Here is a 23,159-nt window from a genome sequence, read left to right on the forward strand (position 1 = left end):
GAACATCTTTACTCCACCCCTTTTGAATACCTCAAGAAAGATTATTTTATATGGTCCATCTTTTTGCTCTTCATCTGAGCACAGAGTGGAATTTCAAACCTACTGTGAAAGATTTGTTGTCTACTCTTATTACTGAATTCTGGCACCGAAGTCTCTCTCAAGGATGCTCATTCTTACAGTTTAGCTACAACACTGTGATTTAAATTACAGCATCCATAAATATGGCAAATAGGAAAGGCATTCAGCTAACCACGAGTGTTAACTTGGGGCAGAGAGCTTCATCAGCAATGGTATCTAGCAGTGGTTTAGAAACACCTTGATCTCATGCTCCTTTCTCTCCGAGAAAGAGAGTGTGATTAGATTCTGTTAAAACTGCTAACAGTTCCTCACATTTGGCGGGAAGAAGAGGCTGAGACTGAGTCAACGGGTTAACATTCCCTGATTTATTCGCGCACGGAGATTCAATATTAAGACCAACAGGGTCGAAACAAGATAAATCAGGTAACTGTCCATAACTAGTCAATACGGACCTCTCGTCCAACTTTAGTCCATTTACTGCGGGGCTGGACCAAACCGTTTGTGATTGGTAATCTTGCACATGGGAGCACTCCTCATAGTGAACATTGTCCCACAACATGGATGATGCGCCCAGTCTCCCTCCTTCAGTGGAGTGTTGTAGACCAGATCGGGGCGTATCACCCTCTTGCCCGTGTGGAAAAACTATCACAGTCCTTCCCTGTGTCTCGTAGATTGTCTCTCCTTCCCTTGGGTACTCAGGGTTCGAGAGCAGACCTACAGTGGACCCTCGACTTACAGACGGCTCCACTTACAGACTTTTCGAGTTACAGACTTCTCTGGGCATAAAATTTAGATTTGATTTGCAGCCAGAGAATAGACCTACAGACTGGAAAAAAAACCAAAATGGAACAAAAACGGCTGGTTACGGATTTGGTTACGGATCAATCGGTTTTCAATGCATTGTAGGTCACTGGAGACTCGACCTACAGACTTTTCTTCCTGCAGCCATCATTCCAATGCGGATTAATTCCGTAAGTCGAGGGTCCACTGTACTTTTAGGTTGGGGAAGTCTTTTAGTAAGTCGCGTGCCTTTTCATATTTTTTTTCTCCACTTTCTCCGGTTCTACTCTCGCCTTGTCCTCTCGGCTCTCCTCCTCTGCCACTCTGCTGCTGAACCTCCGTTCTCCCCCTTCTTTTATCTCCTCCTGGAGTAAGAGTTTCATCTCCTCTCCTTTTCTTCCTTGCCCCTCCTCTACCAAACAAACTTCTATAGCCTTTTCCCCTTCACCTAACGCTCCTGTCATTCCTCCTATATCACCCTCCATGGTCTCTTTCTCCTCTCTTGGTGGTCTTGCTGGTGAGGACGGCATACTTGTCTCCTGTTCTCCTTCACCGAGAGAAATACATGAACAACAGGACAAGTCATGTCAAAGTATACTGAAGAAACTGGCTGAAACATCTGTACTGTATCTAGGCAGGGAAGAAGCTGGTTTCAGGTTGCTCTTAATGTGGCCTCGTTAGAATATTCTGCCTCCAGGATTAAGTAGGAAGAAAAGTGCTCCCAAGGATACCGCCTGCCTTCCAGAGAAGGGTTTGCCTTTTTTGCCAGCCAACACAGCTGTTCAGCAGAGTGTGAGGTGTTTGCCTGTCTAGGACAAATGGATGAAGACCCAGCTTCTATATCTCTTTCACAATATTTCACCATTGCCCAGCATTCTCACTAATTAATATGAATAAAGGCTGTAAATTAAGCAAACTGATGGTGAAGGCATGGATGTCTAGAGAAAGACTTACTTCACCCTCAGTGAAACAATGTCTTATTTCCAGTCTCTGAGGAGAGATAAAAGTATTCAAACGATTAACCAATTTGTGCCTTGATACCCAGATGAAAATTGATATGGTTGATAAAGTTAGCTGATATCACATTGAAATTAACTTTATAAGAGAAAAATGTCAGTTCTGACAGACCCCCACAAACTCAAACTACCAAGGAGTGTTGTAACCATATAGTGTTCTGAGGATTTTGTTTGAATGTCTTGCATTTAACCTTGATATTACAAAACCTGGGGAACCACCAAACCACTATTATGAAAAAAGTGTGTGTAGCCAGTTGGCAAATCATATAGGGCTGGACTGGGATACTTAAAGGACTAGATATGGCCCCAAATCCATTTATGCTCCAAGTCATTGGTTCTTAATTTTTTATTTACCATACAGCCATGGATTACCAAGACTTAATTCAAGATCTAAAATCCTAAAGTGCACCAAATATTTAAAGTTTCTCGTGAAGGTTCTTCAAATTTAGAGAAATAAGTTAATCTGTTAATGCACACACTCCTTTTATATTTTTATTGGAATGATTCCATACAAATTTAAATTCCTCCTCCTCGGAATTAGTGCTAACAGCAAACGTCAACTCTGCCAAAAAGAAAAAGATTAAATTGTGCCTCACATCATCTGCGAATGTCCAAAGATTGCACAAACATATTACTAAATTAGATATAGCAGAGTGGCACAATTAGCGTACTGATCATTATGCAAAAAATATAACTTGCCAGCCTCCAAAAATTCCATTGGTATATCAGGTAGAGAAGGTGTCAGAAAATGACGAAGCCAAGGTCTCACCCTTAATCCTGGTAAATATTGAGGTACAGCCCTTCATCCTAACAATCCTCATAGCCAGATACTGGTGGAGAGCCTTTAAAAAGCCGCCTGTTGCTGCTGTGCACAGTGAAGTTGCTGGACTGTGCATTAGAGCAGTGGCCCCCAACCTTGGGCCTCCAGATGTTCTTGGACTACAGCTCCCAGAAGCCTTCACCACCACTTTTTGCTAGCTAGGATTTCTGGGAGTTGAAGTCCCAAGAACATCTGGAGGCCCAAGGTTGGGGACCACTGCATTAGAGGTCATGACTGTAGCGGGTACCCCAGTCAGCACCTGCCTGTCACAAGGGAACCTTGGCAGGAGAGCCAATGAGGAGGACGGAAGGCGGGAGCAGGAGAGAAGGGGGGTATAAAAGGAGGGCTCTGGACAGAGAGATGAGGAGCAGTGTGAGATAGGTGAGAGTGGAGGAGTGTGAGACAGTGAGAGTAGAGTGAGGACAAACAGAGATTGAGATCAGAGCTTCAAAGGGGATTGACTGAGGTAGATTGAGATCAGAGATTGGGAAATACAGTGGGGTCTCTACTTAAGAACGTCCCTACTTAAGAACAATCCAATTTAAGAACAGCTCCATTTGCTAAATTTTGCTTCTACTTGAGAACAGAAATCCAAGATAAGAACAGGAAAAAAAAACCTTTCCTGCTCTTTTTTTAACCTTAGGTCATTTTAGGTTAAAAAAAATATTCTCCCCCTAGTGGTAGAGTACGTATTAACCAGCTTTGCATTAGTTCCTATGGGAACTAATGCTTCAATGTACGAACGCACCTCTACATAACAAAAAAACAGCCAGAACGGATTAATTGGTTTTCAGTCCATTCCTATGGGAAATTTTGCTTCAACTTAAGAACGTTTCAACTTAAGAACACCATTCCAAAATGGATTAAGTTCTTAAGTAGAGGTTCCACTGTAGTTTCTATGGACGGAAAAGAGCAGATACGGATTAAATGGTTTTCAATGCATTCCTATGGGAAATGCAGATTCAACATAAGAACTTTTCAACTTGAGAACCACCTTCAAATACGGATTAAGTTCTTAAGTAGAGACCCCACTGTATAGTGAAGTAACAGAAGGAATTAAATACATCCTTGTTTATCAATGAGATTTGCTTCCTATGATTGTCTCTGTTATTTTCAACCAATCATTAACCCCACCCTGATAAATAATGCTTTTATTAACTGGTGTGTCCTTGAAATGATTTATGTTTAAAAGAAAACATCTGGTGGCAGTGTGAGGAGAATGAAGCAGCTCGCGTCTTTGTGAGGAACCAGAAGAAAATAAAGGTCTCAAAGACGGAGTCGCGTCACAACGACACTGACAGCTCTACTCAGGTCTTGGAGGCTCAAGGCCATGGCTTCCTATATTGAAACAATCTATTTTGTATTCCATTTTCTTCTTTTCCCCCTGCATCGAACTTTCTTCAGTGAGACACGACGAGCCTGAAGTGTCATGGCTTCCCTTCAGTTCAACATGTTCATAGGGTTGTCAGATCTGAGGGCACCGGCTGGAATATCCAGGAATTGCTGGCCTTTCCTGGGTCTCCGGGAAGAGGGAGAAATCTTGGGATGAGTGGCCCGGGGGGGAAGGGAACAAAGTTTTGTTTTTTTTGTGTACAAAACGGCTTCAAATCAGCGTGGACAACTTCTAGAGGAACGGGGAGCGCCTGCCAGGGTATGCTGGCAGCTCTTTGGGTCTGGGTCCCTCTGTGTGTGTGTGTGTGTGTGTGTGTGTGTGTGTGTGTCCAAGTCATGGGGGGGGGGAGAAATGAGCCAAGTCCAAGTCCAGTCACTAGTGCGACTTAAGTCTGACTTGAAAGGGAGTCTCATGACTCGAGATCCCCCATCCCTGGCACTTACGACCACCCTGGATCTCGGCAACCATTCTGGCCATCTCCAGATGTTTTTCACCCCCTTGGTCTTGAGGACCCTTCCATTTCCCCAGAGTCATTAGATGTAGCCAGATCCTCCCCCCCCCCCCCCAAAAATGCCTGGTTTCCACCATCACCTGGCCCAGAAGCCCTTCCACCTTGGACCAAACGACTGCTTCCCTCCCTCCCTCTCAGGCATCTCCATTCCTTGTACTCGAATCTCTGATTTCGACCGGAACATCTGAACGGAATGGGGCACCAAAGCAAGTTTTGCAGTATTTTTATTTTTATTTTATTTTATTTTTTTGCTAGGAAAACCCATTTCCTTCCCTCCTGCTGCGAGCCTTGCAAATCCTGGGGAGGGCGATGCAAACGAGGTTAAACTCATCAAGGCACGTGGAAACCCTCCAGGAACAGAGGGCTGGGCCACGTTCCTTTTTTTTTTTTAAAGGACTGCAACTCCCACAATACTCCCCGTGGGGGGGGGCCGATCGAGCAGCCCTGCTGGCTGGGGTGTTTGTGGGAGTTGTAGTTCTAGCGAGGCTTTTTAAATGTTTCCCAGCGCTGGGCTGAGAATGCAAGCGAGAGGAAAGGTTTTTCAACTCCCAGGAAGACAAATAGCCCTTGCTGGGGGAAAGCTACCGGCCGACCGAGTCACACAGGATTCCTAGTAGAGCTTCTTCCCGGGAGGCGGGAGACTACCTTTCCCAGGGAGCTTTGCAGCGGGGTGGGGGGGCAGGGGGGGAGCGCCTGGAGCCCCGCCTCCTCCGACGACGCCCTGGCCCTGCTCGGCCGGCGGAGGGAGGGCTGCTGGCCGCGGGCGCGCAAGGTGCGCGGAGATGCCCTTGCTGGTCAACGGGGGACGGGTCGACTTGTCCCGGCCCACCCGGGAACTGGTCGGCGCCCACCCGGAGCTGGAGGTGAGCGGGGTTGGAAGTGGGGGGGCACCCTCGTGGGCTAATGTCGGAGCCCCCCCCGACACTCTTTTTGCTTCTGGGTGTCCCTAGTGGCTGCATTCAGAAGCTGGGAGGAAGTGCAATTCCCCCCCCCCGAAGTCTGTGGTCCCCCCCCCCCAACCTTGGGGCCTCCAGATGTTCTTTGGACTTCAACTCCCAGAAATCCTGGCCAGCAGAGGTTTCTGGGAGTTGTAGTCTCAAGACTACCTGGAGGCCCCCAGGTTGGGGACCACTGCCCTAAGCCAGTGGTTCTTAACCTCTGTTACTCGGATGTTTTTGAACTGCAACTCCCAGAAACCCCAGCCAGCACAGTTGGTGGTGAAGGCTTCTGGGAGTTGCAGTCCAAAACTCCTGAGTAACCCAAGGTTAAGAACCAGTGCCCTAAGCGATGCTGTACCCGTCATTTACCTCAGAAGTGCAAGTGTAGACCTTTCTGCCCAGGAGTCCCCCCCCCCTTGTCATAGGATCCTCAGCACATCTGAGCTCACCTGATTTAGGAAGCTAAGCAGGGTCAGACCTGGATAGTTTTTGGATGGGAGACCGGCAAGAAACAGGGCGATGTATGGAGGGGGTGTGCAGTTCACCTGAGAACTTGCTTTCTTTACAAAGAGTCCCAGGTTGGGTATTTATTTGTTTTATTTATTTATTTATTTATCCCATTTATACCACACCTATCTGGTCATTGCAACCACTCTAGGTGGCTTACAACACAAATATAAAATAGATATACGTATATAATATATATATATTAATATATATATATTAAAAAAACAGTTTACACAATTGGAAAAATTTCTACAAGATGGAAAGAACAGAATAAATCATAATAGAAAAAGAAGGGGAAGAGAATTAGGAATTAACTGGGGGGGGGCAGGAAGGCCTGCCTAAACATCCATGTTTTCAGTTGATTTTTAAATAGCGTCTCTAGATAGGATTTGGAAAGAATTCGGCTTGAAATCCTGGGAAAGCTGTGCCAGTCAGATTTGGTTCAGCACAGAGCCAGCTTCCTGTATTTGTTTCATCAGCTGTTTCCATATGTTGCTGTATTACAACATCCAGAATCCCTGACTGGCCACTAGCCACCCTGGGGATTTGTTGGAGTTGTTCATTCGTTCATTGTAGAGACTCAAAGTCTGGGGACTGTTGCTGTAAAACTAAATATGGGCTGGAGAGAATAGGTGGATAATGCACGGTGTTAAAGATGGAGGGATGCTTGTATCCATAATAATATAAGTGAGGAGAATCTTGGAATTGTTGTAGATCAAAAGTTGAATATGAGCCAATAGTGTGATGTGGCTTTAAAAAAAGGCAAATGCTATTTTAGTCTGCATTAACAGAAGTATAGTCTCCAAATCCCATAAGGTACCGGTTCTCCTCTATTTGGCACTGGTTAGGCCTCATCTTGATGAGTACTGTGCCCAGTTCTGGAGACCACACTTTAAAAAGGATGCCAACGAACTGGAACAAGTTTAGAGGAGGGCAACAAGGATTATTGGGGGACTGAAAACCAAGCTCTATGAGGAAAGATGGAAAGAACAGGGCATGCTTAGCCTTGTGAAAAGAAGACTGAGGGGTGATATGATAAAGGTAAAGGTTCCCCTTGACAATTTTTGTCCAGTCGTGTCCGACTCTAGGGGGCGGTGCTCATCCCCGTTTCCAAGCCATAGAGCCAGCGTTTGTCCGAAGACAATCTTCCATGGTCACATGGCCAGTGTGACTTAGACACGGAACGCTGTTACCTTCCCACCGAGGTGGTCCCTATTTAGCTACTCGCATTTACATGCTTTCGAACCGCTAGGTTGGCGGGAGCTGGGACAGGCGATGGGTGCTCATTCCGTCACGTGGATTCGAACTTACGACTGCTGGTCTTCTAACCCTGCAGCACAGGCTTCTGCGGTGATATGATAGCACTTTTCAAATACTTGCTCATCCCAGATCAGATGTCTGAGGATGCTGACCCTGATAGATGCCCGGAAGGAAAAAAAACTAGGAACTGGGCCTTCTCAGTGATTGCTCCCTGACTCTGGAATCAATTCCTCTGTATATCTGCCCGGCCTATATACTTGCCATTTTAAAGAAGCTTTTAAAAACCTGGCTGTTTGTACAGGCGTTTTATTTTGATTCACCAACGTAATGGTGGTAAGATAAATCACTGGTTCTTAACCTTGAGTTACTCAGGAGTTTTGGACTGCAACTCCCAGAAGCCTTCACCACCAGCTGTCCTGACTGGGGTTTCTGGGAGTTGCAGTTCAAAAGCATCCGAGTAACAAAGGTTAAGAACCACTGAGATAAATTATACCAAGATCTTAAATGCTTAAATGTTTTAATGTTGTTATATTTTATTATGTTGTATATTTTATGCAAGTGTTGATCTTTTATGGTTAGATGTTTTGTTTATTAGTTTGCCTTTGATTTTGCTGAAAAATGCTCAGCACGGCCTCGGGTTAGATGGGCAGTATATAAATTAAATAAATAAATAAATAAATAAATACTTGTAAGGTACCCATACAGAGGAGGGACAGGATCTGTTCTTGGTCCTTCCAGAGTGCATGATACGTAATAATGAGCTCAAGCTATAGGAAGCCAGATTTTGGCTGAATATCAGGAGAAACCTTTTAACTGTTAGAGCAGTACGACAATGGAATCAGTTACCTTCAGCTATGGAGGCATTCAAGAGAAAATTGGACAACCATCTGGTCAGATCTGCTTTGAATTGGATTCCTGCCTAGAGCAGAGGGTTGGACCCGATGGCTTTATGTTAAGGGCTGGCATGAAAAAGAAGAGGGGCTGGCAGAGCAAGGTTGCAGCTTCTGTGAGTTGTTGCATGGCAGTTACTTTGAGAAAGGAAAGAAGTTGGGGGAGGATTGGGGAAGGAGCCAATTTGAGAGATGTCCGGGGAGTGGGGATGGCCGACATAAGAAAAGGATATATGTCTACTACAGTGGTGCCCCGCATAGCGAGGTTAATGCGTTCCGGATTAACCTTCGCTATGCGAAAACATCGCTGTACGGGGCACGAAAAGCCTATTGGAACGCATTAAACTTAGTTTAATGTGTTCCAATAGGCGCCAAAACTTACCTCTCCAGCGATGTTTTCGCTGGTCCGGCGGCCATTTTGGAGCCGACGAACAGCTGTTCGGCGGCTCCAAAATGGCCGCCGGATGACCCGAAATGGCCCCCTGTCAGTGTTTTCGCGCCCTCCCCTTGCTTACCGAGGTCGTGAAAACGCTGCGGGGGGCCATTTCGGGTCGTCCGCGGCCATTTTGGAGCCGCCAATCAGCTGTTTGGCGGCTCCAAAATGGCCGCCGGACGCCCCAATCGTCGCAAAGCGAGTGCGGCGATTGGGGCAGCTCCGTATAGCGATCCCCAAAAAGGGATCGCTATAAGGATTCTTCATTATACGGTGCGCTCGTTAAGCGAGGCACCACTGTACTTTGTTATTTTGGTGAATGATGAGGCTACAGTTTATGGAAATGGAATCGCAAGGAGGTATGTAATTGAAGAAAGATTGGAAACCACTGCTGTAAACCAGTATTCTCAACCTTTTTTTTTTTGGCTACCCTGTCAAACCAGGATACAACATAAACAGACAAACATGACATTATTTATTATTGAACATCAAAAAAACATGAACATTCCGGCATGCTTGACCAAAGCGATAATTTCATACATCTCTTAGGCCTAATGCAATGGTGCTTTTCTGGAAGCTTCATGATAATCAGGCTCCAAATTAGACAGTGAGAGCTGAAGGTCACCTTTTGTTGCAATATAATTTCTGTTCCTAGATTTTGTTCAGACCTTGCTGAAGCCACACTTAACCAAATATGTTGAGGGAAAGGCAGTAAAAGAAAATTCGAGCTTTATCCCACACTTCTGGAAATTTATTTTGCAGGTAACTCTTGATTGAAGATGGGGGCATTCGTATAGGAATACTGTACGAATATCCCTGCACAGCTGGAGTTAACGAGGGTCTGGCCCCCTGGGGCCGTCCGTCCACTCACACATCTGCTGGTGTCCCCTCTCTTCCTTCCAGTTGCTCCCGAGTCCCGCTCAGCTAGCCACCCGGCAGCCTTGCAGGGAGACTCATCCTCCCTCCCTCTGCCAGGAGTGGCTAGACGACCCAGAAGAGAACAGTGCTCGGGAGCGATTGGAAGGATGAGCGGGGCCAGCGATGGCGGTGGAGTTGTGAGTGGTCAGTCTGGCTCCAGGGGCCGGACCCTCATTAACTCTAGCTGCGCAGGGGTATTCGTTTATGATTAATTTAAAAATCTTTTTGAAACTGACTGAACTGACAAAGTGCAGTTAAATCACTTTGAAGATCTATCACTCTCTTGAATTTCTGCCTCAACTTGGGTGGGTTGTACTTCAAACGAAGTTGGGAAATGGGATCACTTGTATTTTTTGTAACTTTAATGCTCCTGTTCTAGTAATGCTCTTATCCAACATTTGAATCTAGTGTTTATTTAATTCTTTTTAAATATTTGATAACCATTTTTAACTTTGAGATATTATCTTTTTAAATAATGTAAGCAGCCTTGGGTCCTTTTTGTTTTTAGAAGAAAGGTGGGAGAAAATAGGTTAAATAAATAAATGAAATAAATGACTAAATGAGTGGGTGGGGGTGAAGAAAAGTGCTTTCGTTTGAAAACAATATCTGTTTCCAAATGAGGAGTCGAGTGCCATTTTATTTCAGCGTTTAACCACTTCCCCCTTTCTCTAAGCAGGAGCGAGCCAAAGTATTAAGAAGCCAGCCTGCTCAGACCGTGGGGCCCAAAGGACTTCTCTATGTCCAGCAAAGAGAATTTGCAGCAACTACTCCTAAGGATGGTAAGGGGCCATTGAAAAATAACTGCTCAAAAGTCAAGAAACAGGGGCCACATTCTCACTCCTGCTCCACTCTGCTTTTTAACAGGTTCTGTATCTATTCTTGGATCAGAGGATGCGACTACCTGTCACTTAGTTGTACTTCGGCACACTGGTACTTCACATCTGTTTTCTTCTTCTCTGTCCTGTTTCAGTACAGTAAGACCCCCCCCTTATCTGCAGGATCAGGATCTGCTTATTCACTTGTCCACGGTCTGAAAATATTAAAAATATTAAAAGAAAAATCTCCCTCCAAATACAGTGGACCCTTGACTTACAGACGGCTTGACTTAGACTTTTTGAATTACAGACTTCTCTGGCCGCAAAATTTAGGTTTGACTTGCAGACTGAGATTTGACTTACAGACCAGAGAAAAACCAAATGGAACAAAAACGGCCTGTTACGGGATTAATTGGTTTTCAATGCACTGTAGGTCAATGGAGACTTGACTTACAGACTTTTTGACTTGAGAACCGCCTTCCAATACGGATTGAGTTCTCAAGTCAAGACCCCACTGTACATTTTTAACAATGAAGTTACAAGAACTGGCCACTAGAGGGATTCAGAGACCATGCTAGGTGTGGCGTTTGCTTTTAAACTAGCTTTCTGCATTTTTCAGCATCCACGGATATGGGGGTCCTGGTGTACTAACTCATAAATGGCAGAGGTTCAGCATGCTTGTCCATTTTCAAACAGCCATGGGGAACCCCACTGTTTTCGGATCGCCGTCCTTGACTACTGCCCATGCTGTTTGAAGCTGAGAGGGGCGTGGGAGTCAAAGACGCTAAGCTGTGGTTTAGAAAATACAGCAAAACGGAGATGCCTCTTTGCTTGCCAGATTTGTTGGCTTATATCATTGGTTTTGATTACTCTGGGAAAGGTGAAGATGTAGAGGTGATAGCTGATTAGGGGGCTTGTGAGAGCAGTAGTCCAACAGGGAAGGAAGCTTTATGCCTTGGGACGGAATGCAGTCATTTTGAGGTCCCCTAGAAGGCCGTGTTTCCTATACAATTATTGATGGTGTAGTTGTAAATCTGGAAGTCCAGGTACTCATCTGCACAATCACCACAGCTAGCTCCCTCGTGAAGGAGAATCCTACAATGCAAGCCACTGAACTGGGGCATATTATCTCATGAGGAACAGGTCTTCTGTAATATTAATGGCTCTTAATTGCCCATTCAGGATCAAATCACATTTTACCGCAATGGAAAACTGCTTCCAATAAGAATTACAGTTAAGCGGAGGGAAAAAAAGGGAAGCCTGAGCAGGATGGTACATGACGTGATAAATTCCTGAGGCTGCTCATAAATGCCTGAAGCTTTAACCCTGTGAGTCATGGCTCCATATACCCCTGGCCATGATGCCTTTGTTTAGTTGTTTCCTGGCCTTTGTGTGTGGTTTTCCTATTCTGAAAAATTGAAATGCTTCTTCTAAGGCGTAGTTACCTTTCAGCTAAAATATACTGTTGCTTTTGGCCCTGGCGATGCCCATCGCTGGATTATGGCCTGTGAGAACTTCTCTGAAGTTCTGTGCAGTCCTTGGGGTGAAAGCCCTTTGCTCTTTGGGTGTATGGGATGTGGATCCTGCCCCTGCAATGACCAGATGGGTTGGGTGGGTTCAACAAGACATCTGTGTTGTTGTGAGGGATTGCTTTCAGGTATTGAGAGATGGGATTGGCTCTCGGGGGAGTCAATGAGACATATATCTTGCCCTTTAGTATAGCTACAGCAAAGATCTTCCCTACCTTCTTTCTAATTTGAGTTTTTCTGAAACAAAAGAGAAAAGGAGGGACGGGGTCAGTCCAGAAGTGCATGTTTGTGCAGCAGGACTTGTGTAGGTTCAGTTCTTCTACAAAAAAAAAGGATTCCTAGATTTGGATCCATTTTCTACTGCATTACGCAATGCAGAGTGGGAGGTTGATGATGTAAAGTATCCTCCCTCTGACTCTGGTTAGCTCCCCATCACATGGCTGTTCTCATGTTTGCGAAGCTGGTCGTGCCACTGGGTACATCACTGGGATCCTGCAGGAGCAGAGGGAAGCTGGGTGTGATGACCTTTCTACTCCACATTTCTGCAGTAGGAGTCTGGCTTTAGGGGGTGTTCAGTCCACCACCTATTCCGCAATTCAAAGTGTCCGTCTGGACTTCCTCTGAGCCACTGTTTTGCATCTGGATCAGGTTAGCGTTCCTAATTTAAAACAAAAACCAAAAACTAACCGTGATCATCTGAGCCTGATGTCTCTACTTCTCCAAGCAAGAGTCCTGGAAAGATGGTCCTTTTTTTTTTATCCCCCCCAGGTAGTGGGGCTACCTGCCTGACTCACTGTGATGGATCAGATACAGAAATGGAGGTGTTATTAATTACGAATGCTGTCAAAGTGCTTTCTCCTAACCCAGAATGTGGAAGGTCAGTTTTTCACAGAAAGACTTCTCAGACTTTTTAGAGCAGTTAAATGGTAATAAATAAAACATGTTTGTGCATGCACAGAGACGCACACAAACACACAGACAGATGTATGGTTTTTAAATAAATATGCATATATCCCAATAAGGAAGCCTTTAGAGGTTGTTTGAGAGAAACTTACACTTGAATAAACAAATATTTGTTACCATTCAGTGCTTGGGAGAAACAGTTTTAATATTTTCCACTACATACCTTCACTCACAGCAAAAGTAAACAGGATAAATTGGAAACATTCAATTTACCTTAACATTCAGACCTGCTGATAAAAATGGACCCTATTCATCTGAAGCTTTCTTGTGCTTTACAAATGGTACATCTTGCATTAATTGACTCTAATGCTGTTTTCAGGTTGGAAGTGCACCTGGTTGGAGGTTTCAGGGATGACAGGCGCTTATCCCAGGAACTTACCAATCAACTCCTGCGTAAGTTCACCTTTGCTTTCCTGCTCTTTCAGTCAACTTGTAGGGGTTTGATTGAGGTTAATTTTTCTGAACTGAAGTTTGCAAAACCTATTAGAGATTAGAACTGGAAGAGGCCACGAGGGCTGAGTCCAATCGGCATATCTCTTGCCCTACTTTGTTTCCTGCTAGGCATGGGGAGAGGGCCGCTACGTAGGGTGCTACTTGCCGAAAGTTCTGCTCAGTCAGACCTGGAACCGAACTGTTCTCTCCCAACCAGCATAACTGCTGGCTCCGTCTCAGCCCATGAAAGCTCCATGTAGACATTGCATCAAACCATGATTAATGAAAGGAAACCTTGGTTTAGCATGATGTGTACAAGGTCAAGTCACGATTTGTGATTGCTTGGCAAACTCAGACCAAAAATTTTCATTTAATCTGGTCTGGTGATCTTAAGAGCTTTGCTGACTGTGGATCAGAGCTGTGTCTGAACAGCCAGCCACAATTAGGCAATGGTGGGGCTGCCCTAGGAGACTCTGGTGATTTCCTTGTTGTGTCTGGGAGAGGCTGTACTCTGAGCGCTTGATGTCTCTTCTTGAACGTGTATTGCTGCTGGATAAATGCCCGAGGTGTGTAGATTTGTGCCTCTGGCAGTTTGAGTCCCGAAATAGAATCCTGCACCCTCTAGTTGTCAACCACTTGGATACAAAGGGCAGGATCCTAGTAGGAATGTGGAATGCGACAGTTCCCGGCGATCTCCAGCTTGTAGTTACGCAAGCCGGTTGAAAGCAGTGAGACTTTTCTGCTTACACAGAAGCGGCAGTGAATGCCTTTTTAGGCCACCACTAACGAGTGCATTTTTCTGCCAACACTGTGCATGAAATAGACTCTTATGGGCAACAAAAAAGGAAGCATGATCTTGCAATAATGCAAGTCAAATAAATAGGCTTTGTACTGCGGTTTGTGTCACTTTTTTCAGTGGAAGTTTCATTTGTTTCCATGCCTAGGAGCATTTGACCACTTGCAGGACTCTATCCATTTAGTGACATTCTGTGTGACAGGTAACTATTTCACCTTGGTGCCTAATTCGTGGCTCTTCCCCTCCTGTGCCCTGTCCTCCCACCTCCTTGGCCTCGGGGGGGGGGGGGCTGTATTTCTTGGACCTTTTTCTAGCCAGAGTTTCACACTGTCTCTCGGCCAAGCAGCCTTTCACTTCCCTTATCCTAAGCTTTGGTGGTTTTTTTTTTAGCACTTCCTTTTTTAACTTTTGAGGAATTTTTTTCACTGTTTCTCTCCTCTTCTTTTAAATAACAGAACTGAATGACCGGCAGGAAAATGGAAATCATTTCCCATTTATTTATGGAATTGGTAAGTAACATTCAAATTTGGTATCTGCTTAACAAATGACAATTGGCACATACTCAGGACAAGGTTCAAGTTGTGTTTGTGTGTGTGTGTGTTGTACTTCTTTTCTTTCACATGTTTCCTTTCCTTTTGTTCAAAGGGATTTCAAGGTCTGTTATTTTGCCTGATTTCACTTGAGCAGAATCTTCTAACTTTTAGGCCCAGTTCAGATATAAAGCCAAAGGATGGGTTTCTGCTATATCTGAAACTAAAAAATCCCTTCCCAAGTCTTAGAGTTGCATGTTTCCCTTTCCTTTCTTACACATGAGGAAATTGAACATGTTCGCTTTTGAACTAGCCACGTTTCTTGTGATTTCCAAACTCAGAATCTTTAGTCTGCATAAACCAAAGTGGGGAAGCTGTGACTTTCCAGAGGCTTGCCTCTCCCATTAGTTTGACCCATGATGGCCAATGGAAGGGGGCATCGTAGAGGATAACAGATAGCAGGTACCAAAACAGGTAGAGGATAAAGTTGTCCTTGTTTAATTAGAGAATCATAGGGTTGGAAGAGATCTCAAAAGCAGCTCGGCCAAACCCCTGCCAAAGCAAGACACCTGCAAATACAGCATCTCCCTTTGGGGTCAAAAGCCTGTGTTTAAAATCTGCTGATTAAGGAGAACACATCACTTTCCAAGGCAGTCTGTTTCTCTATAAACTATACATACTGTCAGGGGTATCTTCTTAATGTCATAATCCCCTTTGTTGTAATTTGCATACATTGGTTTGCATCCTGCCCTCTGGAAAAATTGACAATAGTCTTGTTTCAACTTCTATGTGGGTATTCTCTTGCGTTCTGCTTCTGTTTTTCCAGGTGTAAATGTTAAAACAGGAGATATTTTCCATGCAACATTTCCAGACCGGGGACCTGATGAAGATTTGCGATCTGCCAGTACCTTAACAGGAGCTAAAGTAAGTGGAGAAAAAGTTTGCAGAATTTTGAGGAAATTAGAAATAAAATAATTCATGATACAGCAAACGGTGTAGAATTGCCTTCCTTATATCACAGGGCTGTTTGTATACCTGTGTTGGGAATGTATGTATACACAGATGTACACATATTCCTGTTTCGGTAAAAAAAACATAAAACAAAATAAAACCCCCAAAAAGTCATTGTGGCACTTTAAAGACTAACTGCTATATTTCAATGTAAGCTTTCGTGGAACATTGTCCACTTCTTCAGACAAATGAGTTAGAATACAGAGACTTTGTGCAAGAGACAGTGGTGTCTGATTGCATTTCACTCCTAGTAATGATTTAGGATAACCCTTGTTTGATATTCTGTTCTTTTGAAGTCTGGTTCTGAAAAAATTAAGGAAACAACAGAGGAACAACATGTGGTAATATTGAGAATGACAGACTTTACCTTTTGAACCTTGTTCTGAAAAGATGGGTCTGATAGTTATGAAGAAAACTAACAGTAGCTAACAGCATCATTATTACATTTATGCTGTTACTGAGTTAAGAAACCTTGACTGATATTTAATCCATTGAGATGGGAGTCCAGTATCTCTCTCTCTCTCTAGTGCAGAGGGGCACTATTGGCAAGAAGTAGCATATATCACATTAGCTGAGGAACAAGTCAAGGCGCCCTTGATGTTGTGGGTGACTTTGTTGGGTTGTGTGATAGTGCTGCTAGAGTAAATGTGGGGGCAGAGCTCGCATCTGGGTTTGAAGCAGGACATAGTCCCCATTGTTGTATCAGTGTTATGTGTCAGTAGTTGCTTGAGATTGTGGAGTTGTCTGTAAGTAAATTTAAGCCTGCAACCAATTGCTTGAGAGAGCTAAATCCTAGAGATACTTGACCAGGAACATAAATCTTAGCGTGGACCAATCCACACAACACATGCATTTTCTTGACACCATTGTGAAGCTTCAACACGAGCATTTTAACACTACACTTTATTGGAAATGTACTTTCATATATCTACCTGCATGCCCCTAGCTTCCGTCCTGAACACACCACTAAATCTAGCATTTACAGCCATGCCCTCAAATACAGCCAAGCCCTCAGATACCATTACATCTGCTTTGACCCACAAGATAGATCAAATTCAAGGATCTCCAACACGCGTTTCTCAAACTATAATACCTGTGCAATATGGCTAGAGGAAAAAATCCTAGTGACGAGGGAGAATACCAAGTGCAGGGGGTGAGCATAAGGAGGAGAATGATCCAGAGGAGCAGGACTGTCCAGAAGTACGTTGTGTCCTTGGAGCTCCGTAGTCGTCTTTAGGTCCTCTCTTTGGGGGAGGAAATGGGGCAGCAGCCTCAAGCTTCAGAGAAGAGCACAGAAGAGGCCAGAGATTATTCTGTGGAGGGAAGGATTTTGGCTACTTTGCAGGGGAACAGCTGTTGGGCAGCGGCAGGAGGTGATTCCCTACCTGTTTGTGGACCTGACACAGTTGAGCATATTGAAAGCGACTAGGGGGCCCTGGGTAGGAAAGTAAAGTTACCTTGCAGCACAGATGGGTTTTTTTAATAACTCCTTTCTGTTGAAGGTTGAGGTGCAGGAAGTGAGACAAAACTACTGGCTGCACAAATAGTGTCATTGGGAGACACTTGACTTCTCAGACCGCACTAAGAATGGATTCTTGAAAGGTAGTCCTACAGAGGAGGGGCAGGATCTCTTCCCAGTCATTGCAGAGTGCAGGACACATAATGATGGGTTCAAGTTACAGGAAGCCAGATTTAAGCTGATCCAGGAGAAACTCTTAAACTGTTAGAGCAGTATGACAATGGAACCAATTACCTTGGGGAGGTAGCAAGCACTACAATGCTGGAGGCATTCAAAAGAAAATTGGACCACCTTCTGTCGGATCTGCTTTGATTTGGATTCCTGCCTTGAGCAGGGGGTTGGACTCGATGGCCTTATAGGTCCCTTCCAATTCATTTGTTCTATGATTCTATGATTCCTGGGAAGAAATGAAGTGCACCTCACAGACATTGGGAAGAGCATGTTTGCTAGGAGTCTATAAAACCTGGTACGGGGGGCTTTAAACTGAATTTCGACAAGGAAAGAGACTTGGGTCATGAGGTACTAGGGAAAGAAAAGTCAGTGAAGCATCCAAATCTAGGGTGGTGGTACAGGAACCTGTCATTGGATGGAAGAAGGCAGTGAAGAAGGGAATGGCTCACGGTTTCCAATATTTCTGTATCAGAGCATGGGAAACAGCTAAGATAAGTTTGAACTACAGTATTGATGAATAAAGGCAAAGAGGGTGCAGTAGGCTTTATCAAAATCTTGTGGGATGAGACTCATGCCTTGAAGTCAGTAATTGAAAAGTATAACATATTCAAAAGAACTAGACTAAATACAAAGGGGAGAGTAATTGCATAATATGTAAAATACGTGTGCATGTATTGAGAGCGTTTGAACAACAGTCAAAAGAGAGAGAGAGAAAAATAACAATGTGACCATGGCCAGTCTGTTACAGATCTCTAAGCCAGACTGAAGGCTTGAATGATGCCTTCCTAGATCGGACTACTAAACATTCAAAGAAGAGAGATATATACCTTATTTTTCTGTGTATAAAATAATAATTTTGTCTAAAATGTTTAGACTAAAAACTGAGGAAGTAAACTGAGAACAAAAACAAGTGGAGGGGAAGGGATCAAAGCGATCCTGCTGCGCTTTGATCACTGCCTCCCCCCTCCTTTTGCTAAGCCCCGGGCTTAGGAAGTGGCGAGGAAAGCAGCGATCAAATTTTCTAATTTGGGGTTAGAAAAGTGGGGGTCGTCTTATACATTGGGGCGTCTTATAAACGGAAAAATATGGTAGTAGTTAATAGATGCTATAACTGCTGTGATGTTTGCTGAACATCTAACTTGGTTAATACGGTTCAACCAAGAGGGGACAGGCAGCTTTCCTTTAGTTTAAATTAAATATTTTCAGTGTCTGACCTGGGTTCCACTGCCATAAATTTAAGCAAACAGAGTTTTGTTTATTGTTAGCATTAGGAAGCCCCTTCTGACGGAGATGATCCACAGTGGAATGCTCTCTCTAGAAAGGTAACGGGACTCGCAGCTTGTTATCTGCCCATCCATGGATGCGTACATTCCAGTTCTAAAACTGTTGCAGGGCAGGTCGTGGTCGCCAGAGCCTTTTGAAGGTGTCCCCTTTCTCCTGTCATTGCAGATGGTTAACATTTATGACTCAAGAAAAGAGCAACTCTGTATTGGGCCTTACTACTGGATGCCTTCCCCCGTTGTAGATTTTTGGCTGGAGCAGGATGATCAATACATATTGCAGGTAAGCCAGGGTTTTTCCAAGAGGTAAAGGGCAAGGTGCATGCGGTTCTCATCCTTCTCCCTTTACCCTACAGGGGGCAAGATGGGAGAGGGATTGGATTCAGTCTCCCAGCCCCCATCACAGATTGCAGTAGGCCCAGAAATGGCTAAGCACAGACTACAAACGAACACAAACTACCAACCTAAACAGCAAGTGCTTGAATGGGCATTTTTGGTTTCTTTGTTGGGGAATGCTGGGGTTCCCCCCCCCTTGGCCCAATCCAGGAGCAGAAAACGGTTGCTTCTAGGAGCTGTTTTGGCTAAAGAGACCTTTGGGTGGCATATAAGTTAAGTAAGTAAGTAAGTAAGTAAGTAAGTAAGTAAGTAAGTAAGTAAGTAAGTAAGTAAGTAAGTAAGTAAGTAAGTAAGTAAGTAAGTAAGTAAGTAAGTAAGTAAGTAAGTAAGTAAGTAAGTAAGTAAGTAAGTAAGTAAGTAAGTAAGTAAGTAAGTAAGTAAGTAAGTAAAAGTTCTGAGACAAAAAATAATAAAATAAAGGGCTCAGTTGAACTTGGGGGGCCTCTAAGGCTCCAAAACTGCCTGGTGTCTCACTGATTACAGGTTGCTCACTCTTGCTTTGTTCTCACTATAACCCTCCAGACTGAAAGACAGCAGTTGGGCCAAACAAAGATGAGAGTTTCACAGTCAAGTAGGGATGTAAATTTGGGTGTTCCTCAGTCCTAGTCTGGTGCAGTGAACATGATTCCAATCTGGTACTTACCTGCTCAAGATGTACTGTGTTCGATATGTGTTTCAGGAGGGATAGTACTGTAGGACCCCCACATCTGACGTGGATTATAGTAAGCACTGTTTTAATAGTGAACCCTATACATGGCAAGGTCAATGTATACTGGCCATTTTTGGTAACTTTATCTTAAGAAATGTATATTTCTAGGAATTTTCTTTTACTATCTTTCAATTTTTTCAGACCATGGATAAGTGAACCAGTAAATACTGATCTCGCAGGTACGGAGGTCCTACTGTATTTCAGTCAAGCATAACAAGCAAGATATACTAACTTGTACAGTTTTAATCTGCAGACTTTGTCTACTTCGCCTTTGGCTGAACCACCTCACTTCGTTTCCCATATAAGAGCAACCCTGATGTACTTAAAAGAGCACCCTTTTCCAGATATGACTCTTTTCCCTAGCAAGAGACCTTGGATATACAAGAAGAACAGCAGTGGCCTCTGGGAGAGAGTCTCTTCAGATCAGATCTGATCATAACAAGAAGCTAAGAAAACTCTTGAAGATGCATTCTGCCAAAGGAAGAGTGGCCTTTCCGAGTGCTTCGTAAATTGCTTCATAAGTAGAGATAGGGGTATTCGTATAAAAATATCCCCCACAGGTGCACATATGCACCGTCCGCTCACAATTCTGCCCCTGCTGCGGGCTCCGTGCTCCCTCCCTATCACTCCGGAGCTCGCGATGGATTAACCACTTTTGGCAGAAGACGGGATAACGAGAGTCTCTGCTAGGTCGACGAGCGGCTCGCCGATCACGCGCTCCGGAGTGATAGGAACGGTGTGTGGTGCTCGCGGAAGAATTGTGAGTGGATGGTTTGGCCCCCCTCGTTATCTGCACCTGTGGGGGGGATATTTGTATATGAATACGCCCATCTCTATTCATAAGACAAACAGCATTCACCATATGTAGATGGTGTCACATTCTCCAAAACTACTAAGTTCCAAAATATCCTAATTGTTAAATACAAATATTGGTGCAGGGTGAAAATAGGAGCTCCAACGCTTAGTGCACCTAGGAGAGGACCCCAGCAGAAGCAGGGATTCAAGCCAGTTGGCCTGGGGTATCAAGTGCTGACACTGACTTTGAGGTAATTATGGGATCAAGGGCAAATGTAGACCAACTTGAGGCAGATCTGTGTGAACAGTTGAGTCTGTTGGGTAGATGGGAGTGGATTCTAACTCCATCTTCCACTTGTCCTGCCAAACGAGTTTGGCAAGGAGTAACTTCTGTAAGGAAGGTGATGGATCAGAAGGGTGGAAATTTGTGAATGGGTGAGTGACAGGTAGAAGGTCAAGCGCTGCATTTATGTATGGGAGAACTGATGGAATGTGTTCTGTGTTTGGCCCCTAGCGTCTCTGGTTGCAGGAGGTTGGGGGGAGTTATAGGCAGATATGGATGCTCAGCAGTGTAGATCAGGAGAGGATGCTTTTCTGTGCTCTGATACTAGTTTTGTCTAATGTTTCTGAAATCACCAAATATTGTAGTAACAATAACAAGGGTAGTATTATCTTTAGAGACTGTAGAGGCTCCAAATATATATTTTTTTTCAGGAACAACCATTGCTTGCCTCTGGTTATTCCAATGCAAGATGAACGGGAGCCATTTAACATTAGCGTTTAGGCTGAATCTTGCACAGCCAAAGATGAACTGCTACAACAATGTGTGGTGCCTCCTTGTGAATCTTGGCATTTTTTAAAAATCGCTGCTACACAGCAAAATAGGCCTATCAGGGTAGCCCATTGTGCATCAAACTTGTGCTATATCTGCCTCCTTGGCCATCATCTCTATTCAGTATGGTTAAGTAATGAAATCTATTTGAGTTTGGGGTTCTAATGTTATAACCTATCACAGTCAATAATGTCTGCACACTCACTTTTCAAGTTGCTCTTACCTTAGAATGACCATGCGAATATACAAATGTTTATGAATAATTTTGTCTGTACACATTCGTAACCATTTTTGCCCTCAAAATCTATATGTGGGTGCAGCTGAATTTCTCTTGCATACTGTGGATCTATGAAAAGCTTTGTGTAAACTGAAGAGCATCCCAATTTCTGTATTTTTGTATATATATTTTTCATCTGAGTCCTGTAATGATAATCATGACTGCAAGTTCAAAACTGTGTTTTTGTGAGTTTCTTTTTCTGAAACCATTGTATATTTTTTTTAAATGAACGCACTGGGAAATGGCTGACCTGGCCTTGAAAAAGGACCCCCACCACGTGGGTCCTATAATTTTCAGTGCTGAAAGACAGTATCATGTAAGTAGAAATGGGAGGAATTACAGTAGGAGCCCCATATCTGTGGCAGATTGGTTCCAAGTCCCTTGTGGAAGCTGAAAACCATGAGCAATAGCAAACACTGTGTGTATAGTATGGTAAAAGGAATAAATCCAGAAACAAGTTTTTTTCACTATGTATTACCAGAACTGGCCACTAGAGAAAACCGGAAGCCATGCTATTTATTATTACAGTGATGCCTCGACTTATGAATGTCCCGAATTACAACCATTTCAAGTTACGACCAGCTCCAGCCACAAAATTTTGCTTCGACTTTTGGCCTGAGCTTCCAGTTACAACCAAAAAAAGGTGGGGGATTCAAATTGCTAACCATTGATGGTGAAGAGGCTGCTTCTTTGTAGCTCTTTCGCCGCAACAGTTAGAGTGAGTGCAATCGGAGGAGGCTTCGGACTGCCTGGTAAGGTAAGGTGCTGCTTTCTTCTTTTTAAAAACTGTTCTGGGTGAGTTTTGCAGTGTGGTTTTTCTTTGAGCTTGGTGATGGGATTATGTTTCTATGCCATGATGGGTCTTGTGGGGTTTGTTTGTTTCCCCCCCATTTCTGATGGGTATTGGGGGGGGTTGCTTTTTGTTTTTCCCCCGACCCATTTCCAATGGGTCTTGGGTTTATTTGCTTTTTGGTCCCCTCCCCATTTCTGATGGGTCTTGCGGGGTTTCTTTGCTTTTTGGGTTCCCCACATTTCCAATGGGTCTTGTGGGATTTACTTGCTTTTTTTTGCATTTCCGAAGGGTCTTGCATGGTTTGCTTGCTTTTTGCTTTGCTTTTTTTTTGCATTTCCAATGGGTCTTGCATGGTTTGCCTGCTTTTTGCTTTGCCGTTTTGCATTTCCGATGGGTCTTGCATGGTTCGCTTGCTCTCTGTTTTGTTTTTGCAATTCTGATGGGTCTTGCATAGTTTGCTTGCTTTCTGCTTTGCTTTTTTTGCATTTCTGATGGATCTTGCATGGTTTGCTTGCTTTTCTTTTTCTTTTTACCTTCATTTGGAACAGATTAATCGCGTTTCTGATGGATCTTGCAGTGGTTTTTCCTTTTTTTGGTGATTTTTTCTTCCGCCGGAACGGATTAATTGCATTTCAGTGCATTCCTATGGGAAATGGTGCTTCGACTTACAACCATTTCGAGTTACGACCATCTTCTGGAATGGATTAAGTTCGTAAGTTGAGGCACCACTGTATTGTTGAAAAATATATAGCATACTCTCTGGCTCC

At 44.0% G+C, this 23,159-nt stretch overlaps 1 protein-coding gene across 2 annotated transcripts; it reads left to right on the plus strand.

The window, feature by feature from the left end:
• The first annotated feature begins 5,294 nt into the window (after positions 1-5,294).
• Positions 5,295-21,774, plus strand: NTAN1 (N-terminal asparagine amidase). 2 transcript variants are annotated; one of them, XM_072982416.2, is made up of 10 exons: positions 5,295-5,461; positions 10,221-10,323; positions 10,409-10,474; positions 12,657-12,765; positions 13,171-13,244; positions 14,228-14,281; positions 14,535-14,588; positions 15,436-15,533; positions 18,760-18,873; positions 19,949-21,774. In XM_072982416.2, the coding sequence occupies exons 1-10, from the start codon at positions 5,381-5,383 to the stop codon at positions 20,126-20,128; spliced, it is 933 nt and encodes a 310-aa protein (XP_072838517.2). In that variant the 5' UTR covers positions 5,295-5,380; the 3' UTR covers positions 20,129-21,774. The 2 variants fall into 2 exon arrangements, with proteins under 2 accessions (XP_072838517.2, XP_078237538.1); XM_078381412.1 differs by lacking the exon at positions 10,409-10,474 and having other exon boundaries at positions 19,949-20,137.
• The last annotated feature ends 1,385 nt before the right edge of the window (positions 21,775-23,159 follow it).

This window comes from Pogona vitticeps, chromosome 13 (assembly GCF_051106095.1).
Source record: "Pogona vitticeps strain Pit_001003342236 chromosome 13, PviZW2.1, whole genome shotgun sequence".
NCBI classification, from domain to species: Eukaryota; Metazoa; Chordata; class Lepidosauria; order Squamata; family Agamidae; genus Pogona; species Pogona vitticeps.